The sequence below is a fragment of the Cyanistes caeruleus genome, unplaced genomic scaffold (assembly GCF_971803275.1).
Source record: "Cyanistes caeruleus unplaced genomic scaffold, bCyaCae1.hap1.1 HAP1_SCAFFOLD_99, whole genome shotgun sequence".
NCBI classification, from domain to species: domain Eukaryota; kingdom Metazoa; phylum Chordata; class Aves; order Passeriformes; family Paridae; genus Cyanistes; species Cyanistes caeruleus.
In genome coordinates, this window is record NW_028255901.1 from 248,350 (window position 1) to 269,746 (window position 21,397).

Consider the following 21,397-nt stretch of genomic DNA (forward strand, 5'->3'; position numbering starts at 1 on the left):
GAGCCCCTGTGCTCATCTGGGCTTGGGAACAGCAGCTCCCTTGAACACAGCAGGCATTCAACCTGAGGCTGAGCAGGTTCAGGCACCGAGCCACGAAGCTGTAAGTGTGCAGGCTTGCCTTGCATAAAGAGGGAATTGTGAGTTGTTAGCTGAGGGAGAGAGCTGCTGGTTGGAAATAAGAGAAAATGCATTAATATAAATTCAATTTAAGAAAAAAAAGAAATAGCAGACCAGTCTAGTTAATTTCATAAGGATTCATGAGTAAAAAAGTAGGACCTTTAGTTAGGAAATAATTGCACACTTATGACTTGAGGCAACAGTCAGAACTTGCTGAAAACAAAATGGCACATATCATTAAATTTAATAATGCTTAATTATAGAATCATAAATATTTGAGATTGGAAAGGCCCATCAAGTCACTTAAGTCTCCCTCCTTATCAATGCAAGACTGTTCCCATATGTTGCACATATGCTGGTATGTTTTCTACAGACTATTAGAACCCATTGTCAGGAGGATTTGCCTTAAATTCCACAGTTTTCTCTTTCATAATTTCATTCCATTACTCCCTGATATACCTGCTTGTTTCCTGCTAAGTAATTCCTTTCCTTCCCTAGGGTGTGTGTGTGTCAGTCAAATATCTGTAGATGGTTGAAATGCCTCTCCTTAGTTATCACTTAGCCAAACTAGACATATTGATTTAGATCTTTTAATCTTCCTCATAGGTAAATCCCTCTAGTCCCTTAATTATTTTGTTGCTCTTTTCTGAACTCTGTCTTTCCAAACCCTTCTTGTAGTCATATTAAATGCAGTATCCTAGTTCTTGTCATCCAGAACCATGGAAAAATCAGGGGTGCTGTTGCATCTCTGTTGCAATGTGATGTGTCTGACCCACTATAATATTTTTTCCCCTGATCTATCATGCTGAGCACCATGCAAGGCTGTAGAGAGGTCAAGACAACCTCTGTTTTTAAAACTCTGCCCTGCAGCTATTCCTTACGGTGCTGTCAGCAGGGAAGACATTTTGTCTTCTAAAACTTTACTTCTGATAGTTTTTCCCATCTGAAAACTATCTGGGCCAGGGGCAGCACCCAGGGACCTGCCCTGCCTGGGGGAACTTATACCTGGATCTTATAACGAAGTATCAGAAACAAGGGCACACACTCTGTATTCCAGACTCCAACATTTTATTCTTATTCTTAATTTTCCATGTTTTAAGTACTACTACGTCTTCATCTACTTCAGCTTCTAACGCTTCTTCCTAATATTCCTATTCTTATTCTTTACCATTTTTTGGTTTCTGGAGGGTCTTATGCAGGTTTGGGGGGGGGGGGGGGGGGTGTTGGGGTTTTTTTCTTTCCTACTACTACTTCCTAAACACAAGTTTCTTTTCCTTTGCTAGAATTGTGTGTGTTGCAGTCCAGCAGGCCGCCGTCGTATCCTGGGAGCAACACCTCCTATCTGTGTCCATTCCTCATGGCCAAAGTGCCCCAGGATCAGCATGGAGTCCTTTCCTGAGGAGAGGAAATGGCCTTGGAGTCCAGCAGGGAGGAGCTGGAGCCAGTGTCCCTGCAAAGGGCCAAGAGCTGTGTGGCTGTGGCCCTCGGGGACCCGGTGCAGGGGTGCCGCTGGCGGTGCCAGGCTGCCGCTGGGAGCCGATGACTTTCCAAGTGCCTTCCCGGCCGGACGATGGGCCGGGATGCGGCGCTGAGCCCCGGCAGCGAGGGTCCCCCTTCGGGTGCCGCTTTGGGCTGCCGTGTGCCCTCGGGGAGCTGCCCCAGAGGTGCCGCAGAGCGGCCAGGGCCGACTCTGCCCACAGGGCCAGCGCAGGCCGGGGCAGCCCGTGCGGCTCCCTCGGGGCTCTGGGCAGGCCGCGGGGCAGCCGCCATCTGCAGCCCAGCGCTGCTGGCAGCGGGCGCTGATCCTGTGGCTGTGCCGCCAGGCAGGGGCAATGGAACAGCCCCCGCAGCGCCAGCAGTGCCAGCAGTGCCTGCAGTGCCCACCTCAAGAGCGAGCGGCCTTTCCTGTGGGGAAGCGGCTGCCCAGGAGCAGAGACATCTTCCACCGTGGCTTGTGCTGCCAGAGGGCCAGGCCCGGCACAGAGTTGCTCTTGCGGGCACAGCTCGGGCTCCTGGCACTCCACCCAAGCTTCTCGAGGGACAGGCAGCAGGATTCCCTCTCGGGCTAAATCTGCCAGTCTCTGCTGCCTGGCCTCTTCTCCTTCCTCGTGCAGCTCCAGGACGCTCACCTCATCCCAGTCATCGTCCTCCCGCTGCCAGGCCTTGAGCTGGCTGCACAGGATGTCGCAGTATTCCTTGCTGTCCTGAGCCAGCTCTCCATCACTGTCATCATCCCAGCTGCACCTGGAGGATTTTCTCTTTGCTTTGCCTCCAGTCACCTCCTGGCCATCCTGGCACAGCTCTTGCTTGCGGCAAGCTTCCCAGTCCAAGAGTGCCCAGCGGCTCGTGCCTTCTCCTGGGGACAGCCGCTGCTCAGGAGATTCTTCCCAATCTGAGAATTCCTGACAGTGATCGCTGTCTGCCTGCCACAGCTCCTGCTCCATGCACTCGCCCCACTCGGAGACAACTGGGGAGGGCTCTTGCTCCCTGCCCTCATCCCAGTCCTGGAAATGCCAGTAGCTCCCCCATACTTGGACCAGCTCTTGCTCAAGGCCTTCATCCCACTCAGAGAGCTCCTGGCAGCTCTGGGCTTCTCCTGGGGACAGCTGTGGCTCAGTGCAGGCTTCCCCTGGAGTCCCTTGCTGGAACTTGTTCATTTCTCCTCGGCAGAGCTCTGGCTCTTCCTCAGCGCAGGACTCCACGGCTCCTCTCCTCCCTCTGCTTGCCCTCTCAGCCTCCTCCTGCTGCTCCCTCAAGGCCTGGGCTCTCTGTGAGCCGGGCCAGGGCCTGGGGGGCTGGGACTTGGGCTTCGCCTTCTCCTCCTCCGTGCCTGCAGTCCTCTGGTGCACACAGGTACCTGGACACAGCCACTGTCCTGGGACTGACCCAGGCCCCACAAGCCCTTTATATACCCCCCAGCCGGGGCGGGGCTCTGCCATGTCACAATGGACTTTGGGCACCGCAAGGTCCCGCGTCACCACGGCCCCTGACACACCGTGCCTGTGTCACAAAGGCCACCCCGGCACCCTGTGCCTGTGTCACAAAGGGCACCCCAGCACCCCATGCCTGTGTCACAAAGGCCACCCCGGCACCCCGTGCCTGTGTCACAAAGGCCACCCCAGCACCCCGTGCCTGTGTCACAAAGGGCACCCCAGCACCCCGTGCCTGTGTCACAAAGGCCACCCCGGCACCTTTTCAACAGCCCAAGGCACCAGGAGCGGCCTGGAGCAGCCCAGGCCTTGGGGGATTGCAGCCCCTTCTTCTGAGCTGCTCCTTCAAATGATCAGGAGTGGCTGGGGCCAAGTGAAGGTGCAAAAGGAGACCGTGTGTGTCTTCGTTTGAAAGACAGGGGCCTGCTAAGGGAGGCAGGAGGCTCCTTTGCAATGGAAAATGTAAACCCCCTCATTCCCAATTATTATCCCTTTGAAAGGCACTCTCTGGCAAAGATAGGAGGACAGGAAGAACAGTTTGTGCTGCTTTTGCATGAATTGCTATTTGGTGAGCAGGGAAGAAGCCCCCCATGGAAATGATTTTACTGAGAGGAGCTGCTAAGCGAGAGCTGCCTCTGTGCCAAGCAAAATCCAAGAGCTGGCTAGCTGTGGGAACTGACTACCTATTAAAGCATTTAAAAAGCTGGATCCACCTCTGTGAGATTGACATTTTGCAGACAGGCAAGCCAGGGAAATCTCTCTCTTGCTTCCACCTTTGAGGAGGTACCCGGCTGCCGGTCGGGCCGGGCCCCGCTGCACTGCGGCCCTTGCAGTCGTGCTGACAGTGGCCACAACAATCCTTAAAGCTTCAGGGTCCCCTGACACCCGGGCAACCGAGGAGGAAATTAAAGGAGCGGGTTCGCTGGAGTCCCCAAACCAAATGGAATAGGAAAATCAAGTAGGGATGAGGCCCATGAAGCCTGCAGAGCACAGGAGCAAAGAGCAAAGACCAGGACTAGGGGCAGACACAACAATATCTAGGGGAGGTGTGAGGGTGCAGTCTGAGGGCATGGGTCCAGACACAGACTCGGGTTAGAAAGATGCAAAATACTGCGATGAATTGCAACCAATTGGGGGAGAGATAAGGGAAGATTCTAGAAACAACTTTCAGTGGGGTGACTTGATGAACGTATGAATTGCCATCAAGCCTTTGGCAAGTGCTTCCCAAGGCTTGAACTCAAAGCCTGCTGCTTCAGGGCTGAAGTCTTTCTGGCCCTGTGTCCCAGAAGGGCTGAATCGCACAGGCTCGGCCTGGCGGGGCCGGGCTGGCCCCAGCAGTGACCGGGTGGGGACGGGAGGCTGCGGGACCCCGGCTGAGGCTGGGCCGGACCACGGCTGCTCACACCTTGCCGAGCCTAAGCCGTGCCCCGCTGCCGGCCCCGCTGAGCTGGAGTCCGCTGGGCTCCGGGAGGAGCTCCGGGTGGGTCCAGGCCCCCTCGGCCACGGCCTGTGCAGCACACGGTAATTGAAAGAAATTGTCCAGGAGACAAGACTCCTGTTTGATGCCTTTATTAGGATTCAGCTCTTGGGGTGGGGGGGCCCAAGGGGTTGTTTGCATCCCAGCCATTCCCACACTGTCAGCTCCAAACAGGAGACACAATTCAGCTTTGCAGCACACACTGCAGAGCTGGGGCTTCCATCCTCATGAGAGTAGCCAGGGACTTGTCGTCCTGGTTTGCTGTCTAGGGCTGTCAGTCCTTTCCAGTCCTCTTTAGGTCATGGTGATGCAGGAAGATGGTTTCTAAGCAGGTTTAGGTGATGCAGGGAGATGATCTTGCATCATAGCTTGCTCAAATATGTTTCCTTGTCCTTTTATTCCTCTGTTAGCTCGTTGTTTTGGTGTCCTGCATGCCTTAGTTTGCATATTACTCAGTTACACAGCTTCCTGGGAGTTTCTTTGTTCTAGTGTGGCACAGAGACCATGGGAGTTGCCTGGTCCTGTGGCACACCTTTCTAATGGGTTGCTTTTGTTAGTTGGATTTAGCCCCCATGGGAGCAGCTCTGTTACAAGGTAGCAGGGAAGTAAGGGGAAAGGGTACAGGAATGTCTCATAAGAACCTTTAAAACACTTCAGAAACTGCTAAGTAATTAACATTACTAATAACCATCCGAGTAAACAAGGGGTACAAGGTTTACAAATGAGATAAGAACATTAACTGTACATAACTAAACACAGTATTTTATCCGGGGTGGATTTCTTGAGAGATTTTATTCATGACATGTGCCTGCAAGGATGCAGCACCTCTCTGAGCTGGGGGAGAGGCCAGGGCTGCACAGGGGGGATGTTGTTGGCAGCTCCATGAGGACGCTCTGGGACGCTGCCCTGGGGTGTCCAGCGCAGTGGGGATGGATCAGCCCCTGCTCTGCTGCTCCTTCCCGTCTCCCCCAGGGACCTTGCAGAGCCCCAGCCATGCTGTTTGCCCCCAGCCTGCCCATGGCCACCCTGGGGCTGCTCACGGGGGTTTTCTGTGCTGAGCTTTGGCCTGGCCGTGTTCTTGAGAGAGCCTGGGCAAGGAGCCTGGAGCCCCCAGGCCCTGCCCTGAGGCGTCAGCGCTGCCCCAGCAGTGCCCATGGCCTGTCCCTGCTGCAGCCCCGGCACTGCCACCCCCAGGGCTGTGCCCGGCCCCGAGAGCACTCAGGCTCTGCAGCAACACCAGGGCCAGGAGGGCAGCGGAGCAGTGGCACGGGAGCAGCACTGGCAACACCAAGTGCTGCTGCTCCTGGGCACAGCTGCTGTGCCAGCACTGATCTGCCCCCAGCTCTGCACACAGACACTGCTGCTGCAGCTGCAGAGAAGGGAACAAAAGGGGCATCTCTGGAGAAAACTTTGCTGGGAGATTCTTTAGTTCATTTAAAGCCAGCAAGAGCACAGCTTCTCATTGACACAGTCTGTGGCCTCAGGGAAGGTGAAGAGAAACAAAATGAGAAATGGCACAAAACAATGACATTTTATTGAAGAAAATTTTAAAACACAAAACTAAGTAAAAGAACCTCCTAAATGAAACCACCAAGAAGTATCAAAGATAAGTTTTATACAAGTTATTTGCAGGAATTGGCTAGCAGTTTAATGTTTCTGAAATGATCCAGTCATCAGTGTCCACACAGCAGCCCTGAGCTCCTGGTTCCTCAGGCTGTAGATGAGGGGGTTCAGGGCTGGAGGCACCACCGAGTACAGAACTGACACTGCCAGATCCAGGGATGGAGAGGAGATGGAGGGAGGTTTCAGGTAGGCAAATGCTGCAGTGCTGAGGAACAGGGAGACCACGGCCAGGTGAGGGAGGCAGGTGGAAAAGGCTTTGTGCTGTCCCTGCTCAGAGGGGATCCTCAGCACAGCCCTGAAGATCTGCACATAGGAGAAAACAATGAACACAAAACAGCCAAGTGCTAAACATGCACTAACAGCAAGAAGCCCCAGTTCCCTAAAATAAGATTTGGAACAGGAGAGCTTGAGGATGTGTGGGATTTCACAGAAGAACTGGCCCAGGGCATTGCCCTGGCACAGGGGCAGGGAAAATGTATTGGCTGTGTGCAGCAGTGAATAGAGAAAGGCACTGGCCCAGGCAGCTGCTGCCATGTGGGCACAAGCTCTGCTGCCCAGGAGGGTCCCGTAGTGCAGGGGTTTGCAGATGGACACGTAGCGGTCGTAGCACATGATGGTCAGGAGGGAAAGCTCTGCTGAGATGAAAAAAGCAAAAAAAAATACTTGTGCAGCACATCCTGTGTAGGAGATGTGTCTGGTGTCCCAGAGGGAATTGTGCATGGCTTTGGGCACAGTGGTGCAGATGCAGCCCAGGTCAGTGAGGGCCAGGTTGAGCAGGAAGAAGAACATGGGGCTGTGCAGGTGGTGGCTGCAGGCTACGGCGCTGATGATGAGGCCGTTGCCCAGGAGGGCAGCCAGGGTGATGCCCAGGAAGAGGCAGAAGTGCAGGAGCTGCAGCTGCCGCGTGTCTGCCAATGCCAGCAGGAGGAAGTGGCTGATGGAGCTGCTGTTGGACATTTGCTGTGGCTGCACATGGGGACCTGTTCATGAAGAAAAAGAGCAGTGACAAATCAGGAGAGACTGGGACTCACCCACCCTTGTTCCTGCACTGGGAAAATCTTCACCCAGATCCCTGACTGAGCTCCAGCTGTGCTGTCTGAGTGTGCCAGGAGCAGCCAGGCCTGTGCCTGGGGCTCTCCAGGAGCCATCCCTGCCCTGCTGCCCTGGGTTTGTGGCCATGCAGGAGAGGGACAAGGCTGGAAATTCAGGATTTGTCAGGGGAATCACTCCTAATGCAGGAAGGCTTGTTGCCATCTGCACACACACTTCTAAAGTATAGCAGGAGTTGGTTTTACAAATTGTTTTCCTACCCACAAATCATTCCTGGTTCTCTGAGGTCAGAAATCCCCAGCATTTCTGCTGCACTCAGAATTTCCCACCGAGAGATGTGAGAGGCAAAGGATTCCCTGTGGCTTAGGGAAGGTGAGGGGCTGGATGGGCTTGTTCCCAACTGCCCTGGGTTTGCACCTTTGGCTGGAATCAGAGCACAGTCACACTCCTGTGTCACCCTGGCATAAACCAGACCCTGCCCAGAGCAGAGGGATCCCTGAATGTCTCACCCTCTCTAAAGGTCTCTGGGCAAGGTCTCAGCACCCCCCTCTGCCAAGGACACTCACAGCTCCCTTGGCAGAGCCAACAGCATTTCCTCAGCTGTGGCATCTCTGCCCTTCCCCGTGGGACATTCAGGGAACTCTGAGAGGCTCTGGCACAGATTTGCAGCCAGGAGGGCAGCTCAGAGCTTGGAAGGACACAGCAAGGAGATCTCCAGGTGTGCCCATGATGGGATCTCAGGGAGGGGGCTCAGCTCATTCCCCTTTGCCATGGACTGCTTTGCCCACAGCCCCACAGGTCACAGGGAAGCTGGGACACCCCATTCCCATGGACACACCTGCCTGGCAGCAATCCCAAGGGCAGGGCCTGACTCAGCTGCTGCAGATGCCAGAGCCTCCCTGAGAGCCCCAGATACCAATGACAATATCAGAGCAGTGCATTTAGGCTGTTTAGGAGCCTCCCAGCAGAGAGACTGAGCACCCAAACTTACAATTCTGGCATCTCTGTAAATGTTCCAACATTACTTTGCTGTTCCTGGTGTGTCCCCTTCAACTCAGAATGTTCTGTGATTCTGGGATTACAATTCCTCTTCTGCTTCTCTCATCCTCCTCTTGTCTATAATCAAGAGAAAAAAAAACAAAAAACAAACCCTTTTGCAACAGTGCTGGAACAGTAAAGTAAAAACCAGACCTTTATTGGAAACTTCCAGGTGTCCCAGTGGGGTTGAGGCACACCCGGCCCCTTATTTCAGCAATTTATTAAGATTGATTAATTAGGATATTTAACAGAAACATTCAATAGGAGATTCAGCTGCCCCAGTTACACACCCCTGAGTCATCCCATTGGAGTAGGTCCAAGGGTTTCTTTGCCCCACTTTTTGTTATGACTGCTCACATTCTGGTTACAAAACAAAATGCTCTTCTTGTAGCTTCTGTCCCTGATGATAAGACAATACAGTATTTCAGAAATGTATTTAGAAGATCAGATTATTGTTCTAAAATCTAAGAGAAAAGTTAGGAATCATATTAGAGTTAATTAAGAATAATAGTTATATAAGTATATACTAGTAGTTTTATAGACTTAATTAAGGATTATAATTATATAGTTATATAATAGTCATTTACAGATCTAAAAAATTACTGAACATTGATAAAAAGCAAAAATCTTTTTGTCATCATCACAACTTTCCCGCCCTGCTTAAAGCAAGAAATTGAAAACAGTCTCAGGAAAGCTCCTGATCTTTACAGCAATCCTGGGCTCACCTTCTTTTGGGAAGTGTCCTCCGGAGCTGTGCCCAGGCAGGTCTGGAGCTGGGAGCAGCCCTGCCCCACACAGCCCCTCTCAGCAGCAGCCCCTGCCCTGCTCAGGGTGGCTCCTTCCCCCCACAGCTTCTCCCCAGCGCTGGGAGCAGCTCCCCGGGCCGGCTGAGAGCTGTCCCTGGCAGGCAGCAGAGTCCCTGCCCCAGCACAGCGCCCTGGGCTGCAGGACCCTGCTCTGCAGGACAGCCCTGGGCACCCCTGGCTGCTCTGCACAAGGGACAGGCAGAGAATGTACTCACAGAGTCTGTAGGCACTGGGGTGTTCCAGCTTTAGGAGATGCCTCCAGGAGCTGCAGCTGCATTGTCCTGCAGCCAGAGGCTTCCTGTGTCAAGGGCTGGCAGGGATTCTGCCCCAGGCACTTCTCAGCACCTTCCCAGCCCTGACTGATTGAAGCTCTCTGTGCCTCTGGGCTGTGCCCAGGGTGGCTGCAGGCAGTGCCCCAGCCCTGCTGGGCTGGCAGAAGAGCTGCTCAGCAAGAGAAATGTGCTTTTGAAGCTCTTCTTGGTTTCCAGGAGCTGCCTCTGTGCCAGGAGCCCGGCCCAGCTCAGCAGCACAGACACAGCAGCAGGACTTTAATGAGCCTCTTGGGGCTTTGTGCTGAGGCCCTGAACATCAGTCCCTGACAGGGAGGGGAAGAAAGCTCTCAAGAACTCCAAGTCAGAATCCAACTCCAAAGTTTCTTTTCCTTTTAATGGGTCCCACTGAGGGGCATGACTGAGAAAGTGTCCCCAGGCCCCAGGCAGAGCAGAGAACTGGAGGCACTGATGACAGCTGGGGACAAAGAGAAGCCAAGGCTTGGTGCCCTGGGCCACAGCAGCCAATGCTGTGCCAGCAAGGGCTGTGAGGAGACACCTTGTCCTGAGGCCCTGGGGCCTCCTGGCACAGCCCCAGCAAGGCTGGCCACTGTCACCCCCTTGGCCTGCCCTCAGCATCCCCCCTAGCCCACATGCCAGTGGCCTCAGGGATCTGCTGGAAGGAGTCCCTGGGGAGCCTTGCTCAGGAATGGCCCTGGGGGCTCCTTCATGCTCCCAGGGACTGCAGCTTTTTCAAAGGACTTTGGCTTTTGCCTTGGAGTCTCTGAGAGCTTTGTGCAATCCTGGCCTCCAATTATCTGCTGTAATTAGTCCCTTGAGAGGCTTTGTCAGTAACAACACTCAGTGGGGCTCATTAATGCTTCAAGGTACTTCAGGTTCTTAAGGCACTTTCCTTTTTCCTTCCCACCCTGAGTCTCTGAGAAGTTTGTGCAATCCTGGCCCCAATTATCTGCTTTAATGAGTCCCTTGGGAGCTTTGCATTGACACTCAGTGGGGCTCATCAATCCTTTGAGATACTCAGGGCTTTTTCAGCTACTTTGGATTTTCCTTCCCACACTGAGTCTCTGGGAGGTTTTTGTGCAATCCTGACCCCCAGTTCTCTCCTCCAAGGAGTCCATGAGGAGCCTGTGTTGGGGATGGACCTCAGTGGGATCCATTAATGCCTGGAGACATTTGGGTTTTTCCTCTGACTTGGACTCCTGGAAAGGTTTGTGCAATCTCCTCTCAGGCCCTGAGGTTCAAGGGCTCAGCTCCAAATGCACCACGGGGCTCATTAGAATCAAGCAAGTCCTAACAAACCATGGCTGTGCCTTGATTTCCCTCTGGTCTGGTGCAGTTTCTAGGAAACTTTCCTACAATACTTATGGAGAAATAGTTCAAAGAGCTTCTAAGAAATATCTGTTCCTATTTTAAAGGGTGTCTTTTATTCCTGTTCTCTTTAGAGCAGAGGTGATTGCAGCATTCAGTGATGGATATTGATCCAGGGTCTCTCCTAAGGAGGTCTGGCCAGCTCAGAGAAGCTGTGCCTTGAGGTCTGACCCAGTGGGGACAACCTTGCTCCACATTCCCCAGCCCCATCCTGTCTCTCCTCACTCCCCTGGGACCTGCTTTGCTCACAGAACTGGCTGCACTCAGGCAAGGAGGGGTTTTCCTTCTTTGATTTTAGCAATCTAAAACTGCTGAGTTTCCCCATGGAAAACAGACACCCTCCTCAAGTGTGTGCCAAGCCCAAGGTGCCACCAAGGAGGTTCCCCTTCCCCAAGGCAGAACCACACAAGGAATGTTTCAGACACACAGGGAGTTCTACAATAAACACAACCCCAGAGTTGGCTGAAGGCAGAATTAGAGCAGCTGCTGAAGGACAGACAAGCTTTGAACTCCTTGCAGCTGAAAGCACCAAGTGGGTTGTTGGGAGGTGTGTGAGTGAGGCAAGAGTGAGGGAAGGGAAATGCAGAGAGCCCTGGAAGTGTTTCTGTGCAGACAGGCTGCTGCAAGGGCAGGGTTGGACTTCTCTGGGGGGAACTGTGAAGGGTATTCGGTGTGGTGTGACCTCCCCAGTGATCTCACAGTACACCCTGTGATGTCACACAGCCACCTGTGATGTCACATCCCACTTGCTGATGGCACACAACCTGCTCTGGGATGTCACACCACCATTCTCTGATGTCACAGCCCCCCTCAGATGACACAAAACCACCTTGTGATGTCACATTTTCTCCAGTGATGTCACACAGCAACATATGATGTCATAGTTCACTCGATGATCTCACAGTCAGCACTGTGATGTCATACAACCTGTCCTGAGATGTCACATGGCTCTTCTATGATGTCACTGCACACTCTAGGATTTCATATCACCACCATGTGGTGTCACAGTCTGCTCAGTGATGTCACAACCCTCTCTGTGATATTCTCTATCTAACCTCTGGTGTCACAGTCCTCTCTGAGACGTCACAACCCACTAAGTGATATCACCCAGCCCACACTGTGATGTCATGCAGCCACACTGCGGTGTCACACCCTGCTTTCTGATGTCACAGAATCCCCTCTATGATGCCATAGCTGCTCAGTGACCTCACACAACAAACTCTGGGATGTCACAGCCCCATCTGTGACCTCACACAACCCACTCAGAGCTGTCACACAGCCCCTTTCTGACATCCCAGCTGCTCTGGGGCTCCAGGACACAGCCACAGAGGTGCTGCTGGGACACAGCCCCCTCTGGCACATCCCACAGCCCCTGCCAGTGCTGAGCCCCTGGCAGCTCTGTCTGGGCCTGCTCTCTGTGTCCCTGAGCTGCCCTGGCAGGGCCCCAGCCCTGCTGGGCTGTGCTCAGGAGCTGCTCCTGGCCAGAGCTGTCTCTCTGCAGCGCTGCCCTTGCCAGGAGCTGCCTCTGGGCCAGGAGCCCGGCCCAGCTCAGCAGCACAGACACAGCACCAGCACTTTCATCACCCTCTCGGGCCTTTGGGGCTCTTGGCATCACACTCACTCCCTCAGAGTGTGCTCCAGAAACTCCTCAAGAGCTCCAAGTCAGATGGAAACACTGAAGTTTCTTGTAGTTGAAATGAGAGACACGAGTGAGAAAGCGTCCCCAGGTTCCAGGCAGAGCAGAAGACTGGAGGCCCTGATGGCAGCTGGGGACAAGCAAGGGAAAGGTGTCTGTGGTGCTGAGCAAAGCTGGATGTGTTTCAGGAATGGCAAGGGCCAAGGGCTGAGCCCCAGCCCCTGGCAAGGCAGATGCTGTCCCTCCCTCATTGCTCAGGGCTCTTCCCGGGCCACTGGCATGTGGGGATGTGCAATGCCAAGGGCAGCACCATGGGGCGGCCCCTGCCAGGCTGCTGAGCAGGGACAAGGAGGCAATGAGGCCCCAGGGCTGCCAGGGTCACTTGTCCCCTGCTGGCCTCAGGCCCAGGGCCAGCAGCCATGGCCAAAGGGCTGCACAAGTTGCCTCAGGCAGGGCCTTGCAGGTGCACAGCCCAGGGCCCTCAGCCTCTACCTGCTGCTTATGTGATGAGGCCTCCAGCCCCCATCCTGGGAGATTTTTTAGTCTTTTCCATGGTCTGTGAAAATGGAAACACTGGTCAAAGTTATTTTCTACCAAATCTTGCAGTGATAGAACAAACATAAAAAGCTTTAAAGTGAACAAGAGTGGATTTGGATTTGTTAGAAGGAGGAAATGTTGTACAATCAGAGGGGCACACATCTGCAATTATTTTTCCAGAGAAATGGATGCCCCATCCCAGAAATGCTCCAAGAGCATCAGCTTTGTGTCACCTGACACAGTGAAAGCCTCTCCCCTCCCCAAGGATGGAATTGCTGTTGTGTGGGTTCTCTCATGTGCTGGGTGCCCTCACAGTGCACCTGGCCAGAATGTCTGCTGAGGGCCAGCCAGGCTGCTGCAGTGGCACTGACCTCACGGCCATCACCATTGCAGCCATGTCCCCTGGGCCTGGCTCTCCCCTTTCCTCTGCCCCTGCCTTGTCCCTGCTGCCATGAAGAGTTTGTTCATTATTATCTTGTCCCCAAGGTGCTGGGGCCAATTGCTTCCCAGTCAGGCTCCTGGAGCAGCAGTGGCTTTTCAGAGCCCAGCCAGAAATGAGCCCTGAAGCAGCAGCTCTGCAGTGCTGGCCACCAGGCCGGGGTGCCAAGGGAGCCTTCTGGCCATGGCCTGGAAGCAGCTGCTGCTGCCAAGGTGCCTTTGGTGCCTCAGGCTGTCCCTGGCACAGCTCCCAGCACGGCACTCTGCACTTGTGCCTGAGCCCTTCCCTGGGTTGGGGCTGGTCTGGGGCTTTTCCTGCAGCAGGATCTGCCCTGGCCATGGCACAGGAAAGGTAGTTCCTGCTGGAGCAGGAGGCTGTGCCTGGAATGGGCTCAAACAACTCCAGCAAGGCCCTGTTTACTTCAAAATTGCTTCTTTGAGCACTATAGTCTAATAATTGTTATAGCTCCTCTACTCCGGAGTAAATAACTCTTTTTTTTATTTACTCTGTGATCGAAATAAATCCTTCTCTCTAATCATGATCAGAATCAATTGTAGCTGTATTTATATCAATATCCCTGGTATAACATTGTTAATCGTGTGGGACAAATTGCATTATGTTTCACTTCCACCTGTTTAATATTCACACATAAACCTTTATCATAGTCTGGGGCCGGGATTGGATCCTGCCACTCCAAGTCTCCTGTCTTTGAAAGAATTTAAAAGTGTAGGTGACCTGGAGGGGTTTGATCATATCTGGTGGCTGCTGAGTGTCATTTCTCCACCTCATGACTCAGCTGGAGCTTCTCCAAAGAAGAAATAAACCTTTTGCCAGAAGCTCCCACTCTGCCCATGACAGGAAGCCCTGGGAATGTCTGTGACATCCCGGCTCTTTGGCAGCCTGGGGACTCCTGGGATGTCACCGTGGAGCCCCTGGGAGTGCCTGTGACAGAGCGATGCCTCTGCAGCCCAAGGAACCCTGGGATGTCACCATGGAATTGCTGGGACTGCGTCTGACCACACGGCTCTCCAGCATCCCCAGAAACCCCTGGGAGGTCTCTGTGGAGCCCCTGTCTCTGCCTGTGACATTCTGGCTCCTGAACACCCTGGAGACTCTTGGAATGTCCCCATGGAGCCCTTCTGAGGGCCTGTAACAAATGTGATCCTTGGTAGGTACCATCACCAGCCCCTTGTTGTTATGTTCTGATTCCATGGCAACCATCACAGCCCCTGTTGCTATGGTCAGTCCCTTGGCAGCTCCATGGAGACCCCATGCCAGGGGTGGTTGCCATGGACACCAGCTCAGGCCTGGAGCCAGAGCCCGTTGCCATGGCAACCATTTGCAGTCCCATCCCCAGGCTCATGGGATCCCAGAGCCACAGAATTGGCTGAGTTGGGAGGGAGCCATGGGGATCCTCCAGTCCAACTGCTGGCCCTGCACAGGACACCCCAACAATCCCAGCCTGGGCCTGGCAGCGCTGGCCAAACGCTGCTGGAGCTCAGCCAGCCCTGGAGCTGGGAGCCTTCCCTGGGGAGCCTGTTCAGTGCCCCAGCAGCCTCGCAGGAAAAACCTTTTCCTCACATCCAGCCTAAACCTGCCCGCCTCAGCTCCAGCCGCTCCCTCCACTCCTGTCCCTGGGCACCAGAGGGAAGAGGTTCCTGCAGCCCCCAGCCAGGGACCCGCTCCCAAGGCTGCTGCCATGGCAACCAGGCCTGGCACCAGCTGGGATGCTCGGTTTCCCCGGGCTGGGCTTCAGGAATGGCATTCCCCAATTTCCTGCTCCTGCTGAAACCCTGCTGCTGCTCACTTCCCTCCCACCTCCCATGGAAAGCACAAAAGGCAAAGATCCCAGGCTGGGATAAGAACAATTTATGAAAAACAGCAACGGGATAAGGAACAAACAGACACAGAAACAATTTTGGTAACAGAAAGGATAAGACAAACCATTCACCTGGAAAACTAAAATGCCACCAACTGACTCTTCCTGCCCACGTATTTCCTCCAGCCAAGAAAGGACACCCCTCTCTGGTGAGAGAGAGGGAGTCCTTTTCCTGCCCCTGGCAATGACCTGAGATGGGATTGAATATAATGGACCATGATCACAGTCTCACATTCTTTGATCCCACATCATGACATTGCCATGGGCAGGAAAAGGTACAGGTGTCTTCCCAGCATGGATCACAGGGAACATGGATCACCAGGTCTCTTCCCAGTGTGGATTCTCCATGGGCGGATGAAGCTGGAGCAGTGCACAAAGCTCTTCCTGCACTTGGGGCACTGGCAGGGCTTCCCTTACTGGTGCTGCCGTTGGTGTCTGGTCAAGTTAGAGCTGACTGAGAAGCTCTTCCCACACTGGGGACACTCGTAGGGCCTCTCCCCAGTGTGGATGCGCCGGTGGGTGATGAGGTCGCAGTTTCACTTGAAGCCCTCCCTACAGTCAGGGCAGCGGAAGGGCCTCTCATCCGTGTGAATCTGCTGGTGCTGGAGGAGATTGGAGCTGCTGTGAAACCTCTTCCCACACTCGAGACACTCATAGGGCCTCTCCCCAGTGTGGATGCGCTGGTGGATGATGAGTTGGGACCTCCAGCTGAAGCCCTTCCCACATTCCCCACACTCGTAGGCCCATTCCCCAGTGTGAATCATCTGGTGGCGGATCAGGGTTTTCCTCTGTCTGAAGCTCTTCCCACACTCCAAGCACTTGTAGCGCTTCTTCCCATCCTGAAGCTGCTCATGGACCACCAGCTCAGAGCCCTGGCTGGATCTCCGACCGACTTCCCAGCACAGGGTGGGTCTTTCCTCCTCAGAGCACCCTGGGATGGGTTTGGAGCTCCTCCTCCTGTGGGATCTCCTGGGATTTTCCTCCCTGTTGGATTCCTCCACTGTGGAGCCGCTCAGAACAACTTCTTTCACGAGGTTCTGCTGTGGGGATTTGTCCTCCCTGGTCTCCATCCTCAGCTCCTTGTCTGGGGGAAGAAGGACAAGGAGAGGATGGGATTTGCCTCCGTGCCAGAGGGAAGGGCAAGGAGATCCCCCCAGTGCGTCCCCGGCAGGACGGCGTCGGCAGCGGGGTTGTCCTGCAGCCGGGGGCCAGGCTGGGCTGGGAGATGGAGCAGGAGAGAGGGGGAAAGGGGCACTGACTTCCTCCTCACCTGCCTGGGTGTCCTGGGGCATCTTCCTCTTCCTCACAGCCTGCTTCTCCATCCAGCCAAGGTTTGGGATTGGAAACTCCTGGTTTGAGAGAAAACAAGGAATGAGCACATTGAGTTTGATGGTCCCTCTTACCAAGCCCATCTCTAGAAGTCACCTGGGCCTCGGACGTGACTTAGTTTGAAAAGAGTTTGCTATGGAAGGCAGAAATCACCACTGAAATAGATAAAAAATATAAGTATCCCATCCCCTCCGAATTATTATAATCTTGAAACCAAAGTGCTCTCAGGTAACAATATGGGAAAAGGAATATAAATTCTTTACTAAAGAAAGGAAAATGAAAATGCAGCAGTACAAAAAAACCCCAACAAAACGAAAAAAAAGCAACGCACTAACAGAGTCAGGATACAACCTTACACCCCGTTGGTCAGGGTGCTGGTAGCAGTCTGATTAAATGGTGGCTGCAGTCCTCCTGGAGAAACAGATGTGGTTCTGTTGAAGCAATGATCCCATAGAAGATTGTAGCTTACCTCAGAAGTTCTGGTGCTGTAGATGGGTCTGGTCTCTCCTCTGGGAATCCAGTGGAGAAAGACTGCCTCTGGTGTTCTTATTCCATGATTATATCCAGTCAGGAATGCTTGGCTCCTCCCCCTGGCTGGAGCATCTCACAATGGGATGATGTCATTTCATCAGTCCTGCAGTGAGACTCAATGGCCCATTAACAGAAGATATCCCCCTGGAGGAAGGATGGGTGGTGGAACAGATAAAGAACACTGCCCCACCTGGTTTTAACAGCTGGCCCATTAACAGAAGATATCCCCCAGTTATGAGGGAATGGGTGATGAAAGAGATAAAGAAAACTGCTCTACCTGGTTTTAACAGATGGTGATAGAATACATACTTTTGGTTACAACTTGCATTGCAACCCAAGACATGGGGTCCATATAAACCTCCCAAACACCAGGACTTAGCCCTGAAAATGCCTCCCAGGATTTCCCCATCTCTGGTCTCCCTCCTTTGGTGTTCAGGGGTTCCTCCCTGTCCCAGCTGCTGGGGTTCATGCTTGTACTGGGGATCCCCTGTCTACTCGGTCCCTGACCTCTTCAGGCTCCTGGGAGTGCCAGGAATCCAAAAAGTTCCCCCATTTTCACTCAGCTTTGGAGTTCTTCATTCTTCAAACATCCCCCCCAAAAAACCCAATCCAGGGACACCCCAGAGTATCTGGGCTGAGCTCCCCCTCCCCGGGCACTTCTGGGATGGGGGGTGATGATCCCACAGGTGGGGGCCTGTGAATTCAGCGAGGGCTTGACCTTGTGGTTCTTTCTCCTTTTCCCTGATCCTCCTATGTCCCTCCTTCAGGCTGAAGAAGCTGCTCAAGGAGTCAGAAGCAAAACTCCAAGTCCCTTGGAGCTTCAATCAGCCCAGCTGAGGGCTGGGACTGCCAAAGGCTCCCCAGGGACTGGTGAGAGCAGATCCTGGAGGCCAGAATTGCCGGGAGCCAAAGGCTCTGAGCAGGGAACTGCAATGATGAGCCAGCCCTGGCTGAGTTGGAGGAAGCAGAAAGGCCAAGCCCTGAGCCCAGGCCTGGCCCAGCAGGGCCTGTCCCTCACGGGTGGCTCGGGGCTCTTTGTGGGGCAGTGGGATGTGAGGGGCAGCAAGGACAAATGCCATAAACCTGTGTGACACTCCAGATCCTTATGGAACCAAGGGGCCAGTGTGACACCGTGGGAAGTTGTGAAACCAAGGGGATCATTGTGGCACTCTTGGGCCCATGGAACCAAGGGACCAGTGGGACACTCTGGGACCTTATGGAAACAAGAGGTCACTGTGAGCCTGCAGGGCTTTAACACCCCAGAACACTTCTATGCTGGTGGTAACCAAAGGTTCCTGTGCTTGAATTTGGTGCACAGGAGAAACACCAACCAGATCTTCTCAACATGGACAGATGTAAAGAATATTCTTGGTAGGAAGGGACCCACAAGGACCATCAAGTCCAGCTCTTAAGATAATGGCCCACACAAGGATTGAACCCACAAACTCGGTGATGCTGGCACCATGCTCTGACCAACTGAGCTAAGAAGTCAAAATGACACAAAATTCTACTGGCAAAATACAGACAGTCAAGAAATTTTGGCAAAGGGTTTAATACAACATCCAAGTGAACATAAAACTCTTACCATAGCATTAACTTTGCAAACTTAGCTCATTTAACCTAAAAAGTGTTAACCCTTAAGATGTTATCTATCCAAAAATGTTCCAGATACATAGGATTAGAAGGAGAAGAAATAGAAAACAGAAGGACAGAAGATCTACAGAAAAACACTTCCAGGATGATCCCAGTCACTCCCACTACAATCTCAGTCACCCCCTGTATGAGCTGTTGCACCCAGCCACCTCTAGTATGGTTCCAGTCACACCCAGGCCCTCCCAGTATGATTCCAGTCATGGCCAGAGTGACTCCCTGTCACTCCCAGGATGGGCCCAGTTGTTCCCAGTCACCTCCAGCATGGTTCCAGTCCCAGCCAGCACCTTTTCAGTCACCCCCAGTATGATCCCAGCTAGTTCCAGTAGGATCCCAGTATGACCCCAGCATGGGCACAGCTGCTCCCAGGATTATCCAGTGTGCGTCCAGTTGTTCCCATTTACCTGCACTGTGGTTTCAGTCTCTCCCAGTATATCCCAGTTGCTCTCAATCACTCCTCAGGTGTTTCCAGCCTGATCCCAGTTGCTCCCAGCCACTCCCAGTCACGCTGAGTGCAGTCCCAGTTGCTGCCAGTATGGTCCCAGTCTTGCCCAGCATGGCCCAACTGCTCCCACTGTGATCCCAGTAGGATGCCAGTTACCCTCAGGATGGTTCCAGTTGCTTCCTGTTCCTCCCAGTGTGATTCCAGTTGCACCCAGTTGGCCCCAGTACAGTCCCAGTTTCTCCCCAGATGATCCCAGCTGCTCCCTGCATGGTCCCAGTCATGCCCAGCTGGAGTTGCACCCAGTGTAGACCCTGTCACTCCCAGTTGCTCCCAGTTGTCCCCAACATGGTTCCCATTGTTCCCAGTGTGTTCCCAGTCATCCCCAGTATGATCACAGAAACTCCCAGTATATCCCAGCTGCCCTCAGCATGTCCATAGCCAGTCCCAGACACTCCTAGTAATCCCAGTTAGGTGCTTGTTATCCCAGTATGATCTCAGGTCCAGAATATCCCAGTCGAACTGGGATCCACTCCCTGAATTCACAGCCCCCCCATCCATGGGATCAACACCCCTCTATCCCACAGGTGACCAGGGAGGGGGAGCTCGGCCCAGGTATCCTGGGTGGTTCCTGGGTTGGGTTTTTGGGGGTGATTATTGGAGAATGAAGAATTCCAAAGCTGAGAAAAAAATGCCCTTTGGGGGGAAATTTAGGGTTCCCAGTGGCAGCTGCTGGCAGAGGCAGCCTGGAGGAGCAGAGCCCTGTGTCCCCGAGGACCCCAAAGTGGGGATCCCAGAGAGGGGGAGCGCCATGATTTGTGGGACCCTCAATTAAATAGAGAGGGGCAGGGGGGTCTCCTTGGACCCCATGCATCCCCAAGCAGGAAATAAGGGGAGCAGGGACCATGGGATCCAAAAAACCCCAAGCATCTGTAAGTGGGGAGATGGAAATGGGGGGAACTTTTCAAATTCCTGGCACTCACAGCAGCCAGAAGAGGTCAGGGACTGAGTAGATGGGGGACCGCCAGTACAAGCGTGACCCCCAGAAGCTGGGACAGGGGTGAAAGCCTGAACACCAAAAGGGAGAGAACAGAAATGGGGAACTTCTGGAAAGCATTTTCAGGGCCAAATTTTAGTGGTGTACAATTTTTATGGACCCCATGTCCTGGGTTGCAATGCAAGATGTAACCAAAAGTATGTATTCTCTCACCATCTGTTAAAAACTAGTGGAGCAGTTTTCATGATCTCCTACATGACCCATCCCTCATAACTGGGGGATGTCTTCTGTTAATGGGCCAGCTGTTAAAACCAGGTGGGGCAGTGTTCTTTATCTCTTCCACCACCCATCCTTCCTCCAGGGGGATATCTTCTGTTAATGGGCCATTGAGTCTCAGTGCCGGAATGATAAAATGACATCATCCCATTGTGAGATGCTCCACCCAGGAGGAGGAGCCAAGCATTCCTGACTGGATATAATCTGGGAATCAGAACACCACAGGTAGTCTTTGTCCACTGGATTCCCAGAGGAGAGACCAGACCCATCTACAGCACGGGAACTTCAGAGGTAATGTACACAATTCTATGGGATCATTGCTTCATTGCTTATCTGAGACCATTTTGATATCAAGATTATAATAATTTGGAGAGGGCTGTTGCTTACATTTTTATCAATTTCAATGGGGGTTTCTGCTTTCCTTAGCAAACACCTTTCCTTTCAAACCAAGACCCCCCAGATGACCTGGTGACTTCTAGAGAGGGACTTGGACAGAGGGACCTTCAAACTCAGGATGCTCATTCCTTGTTCTCTCCCGAACCAGGATTTCCCCATCCCAAACTTTGGCTGGATGGATGAGAAGGCTGCAAGGAAGAGGAAGTTGCCCCAGGAATCCCAGGCAGGTGAGGAGGAAGTCAGTGCCCCTTTCCCCCTCTCTCCTGCGTCTGCTGGGGACGCATTGGAGGGAACTCCTTCCCCTTCCCTCTGGCATGGAGGCAAATCCCATCCTCTCCTTGTCCTTCCTCCCCCAGACAAGAAGCTAAGAATGGAGACCAGGGAGGACAAATACCCACGGCAGAACCTCATGGAAGAGGCCATTTTGAGCAGCTCCACAGTGCAGGAATCCAATGGGGAGGAAAATCCCCAGAGATCCCGCAGGAGGAGGGGCTCCAAACCCATCCCAGGGTGCTCTGAGGAGGAAAGACCCACCCTGTGCCGGGAAGGTGGCCGGAGATCCAGCCAGGGCTCTGAGCTGGTGGTC

The 21,397-nt window shown here is 53.4% G+C and overlaps 2 protein-coding genes across 4 annotated transcripts in view; both read right to left on the minus strand.

Moving 5' to 3' along the window:
- The window catches only part of LOC147646411 (uncharacterized), a 584,263-nt gene that overhangs the window by 43,477 nt on the left and 519,389 nt on the right, over positions 1-21,397 (minus strand). The window contains 1 exon segment of the mRNA XM_086873464.1: positions 15,821-16,020. Within this exon segment, the coding sequence (XP_086729590.1) occupies positions 15,821-16,020 (200 nt within the window).
- Positions 6,035-10,249, minus strand: LOC147646413 (olfactory receptor 14I1-like). Of its 3 annotated transcripts, XM_086873486.1 has the most exons (4): positions 9,487-10,249; positions 9,257-9,284; positions 8,189-8,313; positions 6,035-7,127 (listed from the first exon to the last, which is right to left on the minus strand). In XM_086873486.1, exons 3-4 carry the CDS (start codon positions 8,217-8,219, stop codon positions 6,172-6,174), a joined length of 987 nt encoding a protein of 328 aa, XP_086729612.1. In that variant the 5' UTR covers positions 8,220-8,313; positions 9,257-9,284; positions 9,487-10,249; the 3' UTR covers positions 6,035-6,171. The 3 variants fall into 3 exon arrangements, with proteins under 3 accessions (XP_086729612.1, XP_086729611.1, XP_086729613.1); XM_086873485.1 differs by lacking the exons at positions 9,257-9,284; positions 9,487-10,249 and having other exon boundaries at positions 8,189-8,430; XM_086873487.1 differs by lacking the exons at positions 9,257-9,284; positions 9,487-10,249 and having other exon boundaries at positions 8,223-8,417.

Excerpts from the sequence above, each read along its gene's own strand:
- LOC147646413 (XM_086873486.1), bottom strand. The coding sequence starts at position 8,219 with ATGTTGGAACATTTACAGAGATGCCAGAATT. Across the intron at positions 7,128-8,188 it reads TTTACAGAGATGCCAGAATT|GTCCCCATGTGCAGCCACAG; the intron begins GTAAGTTTGGGT and ends CTTCATGAACAG.